This window comes from Cyrtonyx montezumae, unplaced genomic scaffold, assembly GCF_038088225.1.
Source record: "Cyrtonyx montezumae isolate F1298 unplaced genomic scaffold, pur_monq_1.0 scaffold_16, whole genome shotgun sequence".
Classification (NCBI taxonomy): Eukaryota; Metazoa; Chordata; class Aves; order Galliformes; family Odontophoridae; genus Cyrtonyx; species Cyrtonyx montezumae.
Window position 1 is genome coordinate 4,664,033 of NW_027071892.1, and position 12,068 is coordinate 4,676,100.

Consider the following 12,068-nt stretch of genomic DNA (forward strand, 5'->3'; position numbering starts at 1 on the left):
TGATGTAGTACTTGTGATTATAGTTACCAACCCCTGGCTGTACTCCTCCTCCAGGAAGGTTTGTCTGCTTCTTCTCACAGTGCTGTCCAGAGTGATGGCTGCAGCCCTCTGGTTCAGTGTGAGCAGCTCCTGCCACAATAAGATGGTTCCCATCCTGAACACTGTGCAGAGATAGGAAAGAGTAAACGGGCAGCCCTGGTGGTGAGTGAAGGTCACCTCCGGAGCGCTGCAGGGATGTGCTGAGCAACGTTTTGCAGTGACCTGGAAAAGGGGCAGGGTGCTGACTGTCACAATGTTTCCAGCTGGTTTAACATTATTTTAGGTGGTGAGGAGGAAGGGTGGCTGGTGAACTGCAAATACAAACTGATTCACAGGGCCAGGGAAGCGGTCCTCATTTCACACATAAAATGAGTGAGTTTTTGGAGCTGTAGTGCCTAGTTCTGTGATGCTTTTTTAAGGCAAGCCATGCTTTACTGTGTCTCTTGCAAATACAAGTGGGGAGCACCAAACTGTGTTTCTGACAGGCAGGTTCTCAACTCCTGAAGGGAACTTGCAGCGATGTGTATTTCAGTGGTGGTAGTTGCAGTGTTCTTTGGATGGTTTTGCATTGGCTCAGAGGACAGCTGGGTGAAGCTCGTGGTTACTAAGTACATGGAGCTGTGCCTTTTTCAAAGATTTCTGGCCAGAGAAGTGGAGGATGCTTAGAGAAGCACTGTGTCAGTTCTGTTCTTTCCTTGGCTTCTGCTTCTGACCTGTGATGAGAGCAGGATTCAGGAAGAAATGTCCTTTGGTTTCACTTACTATGCCATTCATATATACCTATATGAAATCTATACAACTGGGAATTGAATGAGGAATTGTTTCCCCAGAAGCAGCATACACTGCTTCTTCATATATATGCCAAGAACATTTGGCAGCTGCAGGTACCTGGGCCTGACAGTAGATGCAAACTGCTGATGGAATTGCTTTGTCTCACTGAGTACACACGGAAATACCACAGAAGGATTAAGGAAGTCTGTGTAGACTCAGTTGTTCCTTGTCTTCAGGGGGATCTGCTGCTGAGCTGTGTGTTTACACCAGTTTCAGTGTTTCTGATTCTGGCTTACAGGGGCCCTACACGATTACCTGAGAACAGTCAAGGAGGCCTGAATGCTTCAGGCACTGTACAGAGCTGTTCAGCTCTTAATCTTCCTCTTCTGACATCCCTGCTTCTCTGTGTATGTGTACACAGGTGCCTAACAACTTGTACCTGGTTTGGTTACAACAGGATTAGTGAAAAGTGATTGAATCCAGAGCTGATTCTTATTTGGGGCACACAGTCTGGAGGCTGTGGGATCTGTCTGCAGACCTGCATGTGTCTCTGACTTCCCAAATAAATAGGGCTTGGGTACTTGAAATGCACTGTCATCTACAGTGTGCTTTTTCATATGCAAGAAGGGTACGTACAGGTAACATCTTTTATAGAAAAAGCAGATAGGCTTTGAGGTGTAGAGTTTTAAGTCTCATATCTTGGCATGAATGAGCACAAAGAGTAGACTGAGGCTTCCCTGGATTTCTCAGGCAGTACTGCATTCCCTTCAGTCTGTTTTTGCTTTTAAAGCAATCACATGTCAGGCTCTGAATTTCTCATGACTATAAGGCACTGTCCTACTGCTGCTTCTAATGAGAGGTGAAGATGCTGAGGTCTGTGTAGGATCAGCTTCTAGCAATGAAAGTACAAGTGCCCTCGGGCTGCCAGTGTAATGGCTGTGTAAGAGCACTTGCAGTAGGTGCCAGCCAACTCAGATCTTGCTTCTGATGCTGCATTCCACAAAAGCACAAATTACTGAATGAGTTAATGCTGTACAGGAATTGGCCATGTTTTCAGCATGTCTAACAGTTCCAGTTAATGCTGTCAGAGAAGCCTGGAAGCAGTCTGCAGTGGGAAGCATTCAATTGATTGACTTTCTAGAAGTTAGCCTGATCTGGAGAAGTGTTCCTCTTTTGTCCCTTCCTTCCTAAACTTTCTGCTATTTGCATTCTGCTTCCCAGACAGGGCTCACATTTGCAAAGGCCATCAGGCAATTTAGTGTGAGGGAGGTAGGTGGCTTCAAGTGACATTTTTAAGAGTTGCCACAAATAAAAGCTGTAGCTGAGCAGAACACCTGGCACGGAGCTGGCAGTCCTATGGCAAGGCTAACATCACTGAATTACTGCAGTAAAGAATGCAGATGTTGCACTTTGCAGTCTCAGTGCTAACCCATGGCCCCAGCTTCCACATCATGCTGTTAGCCAGCAGAGATTTCAGAGAGCTTTACAGGATGAGTAATTTTGCTCCTGTTTGACAAACACAAGGACTGCGGCACGGGAAAAGACACCTTACCCTTTTGAAGCTCTCATAGTAAACTGGTGACAAAAACAAAGAACTATTTCAGGTTGTGTAGTTGTCACAAATACACACTGTAGTTTGGAACACGTGTTCTTCACCTCGTTGGTAGGTGAGCTTAATTCAGCCTTACTTTGTGGTCTTAATACAAACATTTCTGCAGCGTGAAGTCTGACTGTAAATCAGGCTCCAGTGTTCTGTGTCCTGTGAAGATTTGGATTCTTCCCCATTACATCTCTGTTTAAAGTGAGTGATGTCACTTCTGTGAACATTTTGGACCAGGACAATTTTAAAAGTGTTTTCGCGTTCTCTTGTCTGCTTAATAGATGATTTAAGTTCTCAGTAAAAAGGAGATGGTTCAGGTTTATCTTTGCCTTCAAAATTCTGGATTTCCCAACCTAACAGTTAGCAAACATATTTTTACTGCTACGTAGACCAGAGTTTATTTTTATCTTAAGCCCTTAAAAGATGAAAGCTTAAACTGCAGTATTCTGTTTGCCTGTCAGTAGAGCCCAATATTTGCCCAGGCTGACATAAAGCCAGCTGAATGTGTCACCTGCTCCTGTGGTTTGCCTGCATGTCTGATGGGTAATACCTCTCAGGCCCGTTACAGAGGGTTGTTAAAAATAAGAATTTGTGGGAATGTAAAGGTTATTTTAAAACAGTTCATTTCCAAATATGTTTGCATCTGTTTCCTAGAACTATGCCAAGAAAAAGAAAGCTGTTAGCTTCGTCAAGCGCTCTCCCAAGCGACCCTAGCATCCCTCCTGCTGATGCCTCGAAGAACTCAGTCACCACTCCTCATGGGAACTCTTCTCCAAAAAGCAGCAAATATTTTGCAACAAAGAAATCTTCCCAGCTCGAAGCAGATTTTTTCAACCAGCCCTGTATTAGCCTGGCCAAATCCTTCCTGGGACAGGTAAGACTTGAACACCAACATTACTGTACTGGAGCATGTGCTAGCTATTTTACACTACTCAGTGTAAAAGGATGATCTCTTTTTCTGCAGTATGCCTTTGGGGCTTTGCTACTTTAGGAGTACTGTTCTCATTACTTTTCTTGTATAATTCTGTTTAAATTGAAGACTGGTAGTTAAATCTATTTTGGATGTTGTCACAGAGGTATCTTTTTAGGCTTAATTTACTGTCCTCCAGAATTAGTTTATTTTTTGTGGAGTTTCTCCTTTTTTTTTCTGGTTTACTGAAATGTACTTTGCTGTTTGTGCTTTGAGGGTTGTTTAAAGCCAATTATTTCAGGTACTCCTTGGTTTGTTTCTGGCTCTTGCTTTTCCCAGTGGAAAATAACACTGTGCAGCCAACACCATTTCCTTCTCCACCTCCATTTGATTATGTCACGATGCTAATAGCATGGCAGGTCCTTGGCCTTTCTTGACTGATATCCACTGTCATGGTGTACTGGCATATTTTATTCTTAGTGGGCAGTTCAGCAGGCTGCTTGGCACTTTCTTTTATGCTGCCTTGTATGCTTTAAAAGATCGATCTACCTTCTTTTATTTTTGTTGTTCTGAATAACTTGGGATTACCAGTAGAGATGGGGAGCTCACCCACGATCAGCTCTCCCACATTATTGACAGAAGTGTGTGAGGCAGCACACCCCCTCATCGAGGCCTCTGGGGCTCCACAGCCCTGCACTTAAACTCCATTCACTCTGAAACCTGCTCTTCTACCTTCAGTTTCTGAGTTTTTAAGTCATTACCTGTTCATGAAAGGACCTTCTCCCTTCTTACTGAGGCATCTTTAGACTTTGCCAAAAGCCTTTAGAAATAGGAGTCAGGGAACTGAACTGTGTCTCCTGCTCAGTGAGTCCTTCAAAACACTCTTCTCATTTCAGAGAGTTCCTACAGTGTAGTCCCTATAAAATCTTGAGTCTGGGGCCTTCCAAACACCACTGCAAATGTATTTTTAGTTTCACTGCTGTGATCTTACTTTCTATGAGTCTTTTTTTATACTGTTATTACCTATAAGGTGAAGAGACTCCCTGGGTTCTCATCAGTTTAGATACTTTAGGAATTTGTTCCAGTGCTTTCTTTTGGCCTGTTACTGTATCTAGCATTGGTTTTACTTCTGAAGAATGTTGTCTTGCATGTAGTTGACACCTTTGCTCCGCTCTGCTCCTGCTGGGTTTATTTTTAGTCTTTCCCAACCTCTCTCTTTTACATCAAATGTATTTTCTCTCTTTATAGACATCCTGCTAGAAGTTTCCTGCTTTGACTTTTGTCTGTCTCTTTTAAGTTCTTCCTAACAAGCTTCCTTGCTTTATGTAGTTTCCCCTTTCTGCTGATAAGCAATACTGTAACAGATTATTTTTGGACATTAATGCTCGTGGAAGGACACTGAATTTCATGGTCATGATACAAAGTTGTTTTTCAATGCTGAGTCTTTGGCAAAGAGTTTGGATCAGTTTGAGAGCTTTGCCTTCTCTCGGGAGGTCCCTGATTACTCACTCTGCAAAGTACTTTTTGGTGTCTAGAATTAACACTGTCCACGTCCCATCCACTGTGAGATTTTCTTGCTCTGTATGAGGATACCTGAAGCTGTCCTGATGCATTTGTTGATGTCTCAATGACTCTGACACCCTCCTGCATTCCTCTCCCTAGGCAGATAACACTTTAGTCCTAATTGTATACTTCCCCTGTTTAGGCCCAGAATTGCAAACCAGGCAAATTCGACACCACTTTTATTTTCTTTAAAGTATAACTTCCATTCTCCAATGACCTGATCCGTGCTCTTGTTTTCATATTACTTCGTTGTTCCTGATTTTGGAGGTGCCTGCTATACCAGTATTGCTCTTTGTATTTAACTCTTTTAACTGTAGATATTTTGTCTGAAGAGTCAGGGAGATGTCTGCATACTCCTAAAACTGTCACCACTGCCTTTCATCATTCTGAAAGAGCACTGTGGCCGTGTGCTTTGGAGTACTCATGGGCACCGGTGCTTCTCTGAAGTCAGTTTTTCACAAAAATGAAATCCTGATGTTTTCAGTTATTTGGGAAGTACTGCAGGGAAGGTGTGAGATGCAGGGATTGCAGTGACTGCAACCACACTGGGTTGGGCTAACAACTGCAAGAGCAATCCAGGAAAAAAAACTGTTAGGAAGTAAGCTTTGTTTCTCAACAGCCATTTTTGAATGGCTGTAGTTTAGACATAGAAGCATGGTGTAATTAAACTGATGAGTCCATCCTGCAGTATGCTATAAAGGCAGATTAAATAAAAAAAATAAGTTTAGACATCAGGGCAAACCACAGATAGCTTTGTATGGAGTTACTGATTGCTTCGCTTTCTTCAGGAGAATCCTTTCAGAGTTGTGGCTGTTGTTGGTTTTCTTTCCCCCATCTACTGGGTTTTATTTAAGGAGCTGGCAGCAGCACAGAGCTCTGCAGTAACAAAGACCTGCTGTTTCTGCCTGAGGCCAATTACCAGTTCCCTGCACTGGAGAAAACAGGAACAGCACTGATACTTCAGATATGGTTATCTCTGTAGTTAGGTGCTAGGACCCTTTTGAAACACCTCAAGGGGGAGAGACTATCCAATCAGTGCAGTTACTTAGTGCTGCTGTCACATTTCTCCTGATGGAACGAATAAGTGTTCGTGGTGCTTTGTACCAGTGGTGCTTTTTTGCTTTAAACCACTTTCTCTCCTGGTGGTTTGGGGTGAGAATGGAGAAGATAACCACAGAAGCAGTTCCATGGGCTGTGGAGATTTCTTGTACATATGGCCATGAATGTATTCTGTATGAAGCAGACCCAGGCATTTTGCTGGGTGAAAAATTGGTAGAAACTCCTTGTACTGAGATGTGGTCCAGACAGTAGAAAGTGGAGAAGTTCATGCTAGTTTACAGACTGGGTTCAGAGAGTGAAAGAGTGGGCAGTGCCATGAGGGCCCTTTTTCTGACTTCCTTGCTTGGGGAAGCTTTGTGCTCCAGTTATTTTGCACTGGGGGTTCCTAACTGATGCACTCTGTCCTCTGTTTCAGATTCTAGTTCGCAAACTTCCCGATGGCAGGGAACTCTGGGGGAGGATAGTTGAAACAGAAGCTTACCTGGGTGGGGAAGATGAAGCTTCCCACTCAAAAGGAGGGAAGCAGACTGAACGGAATGCAGCCATGTTCATGAAACCCGGAACTCTGTACGTGTATCAGATCTATGGGATTTATTTCTGTGTGAACGTTTCCAGCCAAGGTAAGCTGGGGCTGAAGGGCATTCAGTGCCTACGTGTTAGCTTCAAGCACTGTGAGCCAATCTGTGGCTATGTGACCAGGTGGGATTGTGGTCCCAGCTGCAAGTTCCAGGAGACGTTCAGATGCAAAAGTAAAGATCAAGGACTGGAAGGGAATCTTTACAGGACAGTGCTTTCAGTTTGGATGACCTGAGCTGCTGCCCTATCCATTGGATTCGGTGCACTTTGTTCCTTTGGAGTGGTGATGTAGAAAGGAACTTGCAGCCTAGTGAAAGTCTGAATCTTGGTGTCTGCTGTCGTGAGAAGATCTTCCGTCTCCCACCTTTATCCTCAGAAACTGAATGCCAAAGGGAAACAGAAGGGTCAGAGGGGTCTGAGCTTTAGCATCTGAGTCACTACAGGAGCATTTCAGCTGCTTTGCTGTATCTTAAAGAAAACCAAACTAAAAAGGAAGATCCCAAAAGCAGGCTGTGGCAGGACCTGTAATCCTCCTTTATTGCTGTCACGATAGTAAAACCAATTCCTAATCAAATGATTCTCCTTCTAACAAGCAGCTGTTGCTTTCTCTACAGATGATAGCTTTTGCCTTAGACAAATGTTTTTGGTTAATTAGATACTTTGAAATGGCAGTATGTGTTTCTTAGATCAGCACTTTGTTTGAAAGATCTCAAATGATTTCCAAGATGCAGCGTGCTGTATATTCCACAGCGGAAAGAAGTGTTGGAATGATGACCATTAACCCTCTGCTTTTGGCCCCTGAAAGGCAGTCAAGCAGAAAAACAGTTCCAGGTAATACTGTGGGGGAAGAGCCTGTCTTCCTAAGTGGAAGTCTGGAGTCTGATGGATGAGCACATGCGAACTGCATTACCAAATCTGTTCAGATAACGAGAACAGAACGGTCCTTCGTACAAATGGGGCTCTTAGTGTTTGAAATAGTGGGAATAATAAGGTTTGTTTTGTTTTTTTTAAAGATGCCTAACCTTTGAATTCTGAAAAGATTTGCTTGACATTTATACTCTTGGGAAAGTTCCCTCCTGTACCTGTTCAGCTTTGTCCTGAAGCAGTTGAGGAGCTCGCTGCTTTGCTGGAATTCGTTTTCTTGTCGAGCTGTTGTTGGCCAAGTTTACTCAGCTCTAGTTTTGTGTTCATAAAACCATTGGGAGCTGAAGGGTGGTCTCAGGTATTTCCTGTTACAGAGGAAGGGGGAATCTTTGTGTACATCACTGAGATAAAGCTGAGTCCTGTGGGATTTTACTGGAAGAGGCCTTCCTGTTGCTGTGTCGAGTACTGCTGCTTCCTGGAGCTGTGTGGTGCATCTACACCGTTTTTTGGAGAAATCCTAAAGGATACCAAAATATAATCAGTGTCTGTCAGTGCACATCTCGGCACCAGCAGCAGAATAATCTCAGTACACGCTGGGCTTCCCTCACTGCAGGAAGACAGCAATTGCTGGTCAAGCTTCTCTTGGACTTCGCTGTGGTTTGTTTCTCAGGAGTTTGCCAGTGGGAGCACTTTGCTTCCAGAGCTGAAGCAATCTCTTGTAAAATGGGGATCCCGGGGATTGTGTGCCCGGGGTCACGCAGCGGGGATCCCAGAGCGGGGCTTTGAAGGAGGTGTTCTGGGAGCAGTGAGTCAGATGGGTGGAGGGAGGAGAAAATCGTCTTCTCTCCAGCAGCCAAGAGCTGTTTGTGAGAGTGAGAGCTGGAGTGAGTCCAGGGAGGGAGAGGCGAGCAGCGCCGTGCGGCTGTGGGACTTCCCTGTGGTCCCGTGATTCCTGGCTGCCCAGGGACAGCGCCGGGCTCTTCCGTGTGGTCAGATCCCAGCTTTTAGCCCTGAGCCTGCTCCTTACGTGGAGTGACTCTGTGGAAATAAGCAGTGTTTCTGGGCTGGAGCACAGGATGGGCACTGCTGGCAGCTGCTGATGGAGGTGGCCCTGGGAGCGAGCTGGGACGGCTGCAGTGCTCTGGCAGGCAGGAGGTGAGCCAGAAAGATGCAGCTGCTGCTTAATAGCTACCATAAAACTGATGTGCAGGCACACACAGGAGGTCCTGAATGTCCACCCGTGGAGGAGTGGGCAGGGGAGGCAATAGCTCACTGTGGCATCCCTGAGCTCCTCTCCTCCCCTGGTGGCCATGCTCTCACTATCATGTAGTGCATGTAGCTAGAAAGAGTTGGAAAGCTTGCCAGTGGAAATGCTCCCAGAGCAGCTGGAGTGAAACACGAGGTACCCTGCCATGCTGCACAGGGGTCTGGAGCTGCAGCTGCTTCGGCACGTGCCTCTGTTCACCTCAGCTCACAGGGACACACCTGAGTTCAAGAGCCCACAATTTCCACTTGCATTTGTGACAGATGAGAGCAAGAAGTGTCACCAGCCACTCCTCGGGGTCTCAGTTGTTGGTGAGGGGGCATCTCAACGTGAAGGATGTTTCTGTGTGCACGGATGGAAAGCACAGTGAGGACACGGAGGATGTTCTTAAGAATCTGAAATGACCTTTGAGCTCTAAATCACTGGGGCAGCTTTTGGCTGCCAGATTAGCTTCGTTCCCTTCCTTAGCAAAGGGAGTGTCTGCAAACAGATTGCAGGCAGCTGTTGGGAGTGAGCGTGTTTGCTTCACCGAGCTGTGCAGAGGGCAGCTCTGCAGCACAAGGCAGGGCACTCCTCGCAGAAGCAAGACACGAGGCTTTCGGTGTGTGAGCTGCGAGCAGCTCGCTGTGGCACTCATACAAAATAGGAGAGGGATTCTATTTAGGGAAACTGCAGGCCCCTGGGGATCTGCTGGGCTACCAGAGCCTTTGCCAGGCTTGAGCACTGCTCCAGATGTTGGAGGCTGGAGAGGGAGAGGAAGTCCTTGCAGCACAGCATCCCGAGGCGGAGGGAGGAATGCTGTGGGCGGCCCCGCACAAGAGGCACTGTGTGGGGCAGCACACAGGCTGCATTGCCAGGCCCTCACCTCACCCACTCGGGGTCAGAAGAAGACCTTCCCTGCTCTCTGATGGAAAATATCAGGGAAGTGTTTCTGTCCCTCTCAGGATGGAAATCCTCCTTGCAGGGGATTGTCTGTGCTCAGAGCTGTGTGTTTGCTTCGCCCTCACCGAAATGAGGGGCAGCAGCCAGTCCCAGTGGCTGTGGGGAGCAGGAGGTTCCTCAGGCTCCTTCCTGGCGGGGCAGTGAAGCACACTGGAGAAGAAAACGGTCAGTTTTCTCCACTTCTCATCACAGAAAAGGCCATCTCTGCTGCAGTGACACTCCCAGGGCTGTGCAGCCCCTGCTGCCCCAGTACCCATCTCAGAGAGCTTCCCTGGCACGAGGATGCTGACCTCACTCCTCTGCATCACCCAGGGCCATGTTTGTCACACCTACACCTCAGCCTGGTGCCTGGATCAGTAATGCTTCCACCCAGGGCTCCTTCAGAGCGGCCTGGCCGCTCCCCAGCCTGCAGCTGCACACCAGGGGCCCTCCTCCAGCCCAGCTCTGCCTCAATTCTGTTGGCAGCATCTGGGCTTCTTTCTCCTCTCACTTGCTGGCTGGAGACCTTATCATCAGAGTTTATTATAAATCCACTGGGTTTGGGAGCAGCTTTAGATAGTTATGCCAAAACTGAACCATATGTGTATTTATTCCTGAACGTTGTGGTGACATAAGAAAAACCTCTTGCCCTCTGACAAGCCTTGGAGCTGCAGCTCGGCCTGGGAGCATCGGGAAGTGGGGCTGGGTGAGGGCAGATGAACCGAGGACACAGAGCTGCGGGATGCTGGACATGCAGCATAGGGAACGGGACTGAAGAGCTTCTGCTGAGATGTTCCATATAGACAAGGCTGTGCTAACACGTCCCTTTTTTCTGCACAGGGGAAGGGGCTGCAGTCCTACTTCGCTCTTTGGAGCCTCTGCAGGGTTTAGATGTGATGAGAGAGCTGCGCAGCGCTTCAAGGAAAGGACCCACAAAGCCACTGAAGGACTGGCAGCTGTGTAACGGGCCCTCCAAGCTCTGCCAGGCGTTTGGGATTGATAAGGCCTTTGACCAAAGGGACCTGACTCAAGATGCAGCCATCTGGATGGCTCCTGGACCGGAGCTGCCAGGGGAGCACGACGTGGTAGCCACAGCCAGGATTGGTATTGGGAACAGAGGAGAGTGGTCACAGAAACCTCTCAGGTTTTATTTACGGGGAAACAAATTTGTGAGTGTTGTAGACAAGAAAATAGAGCGAGAGATGGCAGCAGTAGAACCCATCTCTTGCAGCTGATGAGTCGTGCAAGTGTGCCACCAACTGGGACTTGAGTTGTGCTCTGTATGAGCGCATCCAGCCACGCTGGGGCAGCGGGAAGGGCAGCTCAGAGATTTTTAACAATAAATGTACTTTGTCACAGTGAATGCAGCAAGGTGGCATTTCATTCCTGGGGCAGACTGGCATGAATCTCCCAGCCAGAAGCAAAGCTGGATTTGAGCACTGACGGCCACTTTCTCCCTCGTGAATGGATCCAGGCTTCGGTAAGCTAGATGACTCGTGGAAGCTCACAGCTTTGACCCTTTCTGCTGGCACACTTTGCATTCTTCAGTGGAATGCCACAAGAGTGGGTGGCAGCAGGGCTGGCAGAACGGAGAGAGCTGGGTCTGATCAGTCCGGGGATGAGGAGGAGAAAGAAGAATCCCACGGCTGACTATAGCTGCTTAGTGGGAGGGTGCATACAAGGCAGAGCTGGAGTTTTGTCAGAGGTACCCAGGGACAGGATGAGGTGTAATGGGCACAAGCTAGAAAACAGGAAGTTCTCATTAGCTATACGGAAAACTTTCACCGTGAGGGTGGTCAGACTCTGGAACTGGGAGCAATCAGACCTCCACCAACAAGCTCCTGAGTGACATGGTATAACAATTTCTCTAAGTAGAATTTGGACAGGAGGCCTCTAGAGACCCTGTCCAGCCTCCACCATTCCATAAAACCCAGTGTTTTGTTTATTTTTCCAGCTGCTTTTGAGATAGTTCAAAGCTTACAAGTGTGGGAGCCTGAACACAGACAAAGCACCAATGCTGAGATCTCTGCCTCACAGCTCTTTCTGCAGAGCTGCAGCCTGCTGTGAAGTACAGCAGGGGAAGAAATGGATTCAGGTGAGAATCCACAGAATTGCAGCTGTGCTGGCAGTCTGCCTTGCACGTGTGGCACCAAGCCCTGCAGGTAGGCTGAACAGTTGCTTGGATCTCAGGGTGTAATGGCCATCAGTGTTAGCAGCCTGTGTGCCACAGGTCAGCTGCACGCTTCCCCACAGACAGGTGCCCCCTGCCTGAGCTGTGCTGCACCAAGCTAAATCTTGCATAAATAATCCACTGCCAGACTGGTGCTACCACACTGTGCCCTGAGCTGCCCCTGGACAGGCTCTGTCCTTTTGCAGCTGTCCTGCCCCCTCCCCTTTAGTTCAGTTGCTAGGGGCAGCACGACACTCACATTTTCACCCTGAGTTGTGTGGGCAGTGAAGCTGCACTCGTGGTCCTACAGCTCTGGGGAAAAAGCTCCAGC

General features: G+C 47.4%; 1 protein-coding gene across 2 annotated transcripts; it reads left to right on the top strand.

Moving 5' to 3' along the window:
* Positions 1-1,298: 1,298 nt before the first annotated feature.
* MPG (N-methylpurine DNA glycosylase) lies at positions 1,299-10,926 on the top strand. Of its 2 annotated transcripts, none has more exons than XM_065732385.1 (4): positions 1,299-1,354; positions 3,065-3,284; positions 6,358-6,562; positions 10,408-10,926. In XM_065732385.1, the coding sequence occupies exons 2-4, from the start codon at positions 3,069-3,071 to the stop codon at positions 10,800-10,802; spliced, it is 816 nt and encodes a 271-aa protein (XP_065588457.1). In that variant the 5' UTR covers positions 1,299-1,354; positions 3,065-3,068; the 3' UTR covers positions 10,803-10,926. The 2 variants fall into 2 exon arrangements, with proteins under 2 accessions (XP_065588457.1, XP_065588455.1); XM_065732383.1 differs by lacking the exon at positions 1,299-1,354 and adding an exon at positions 1,413-1,438.
* Positions 10,927-12,068: the final 1,142 nt, after the last annotated feature.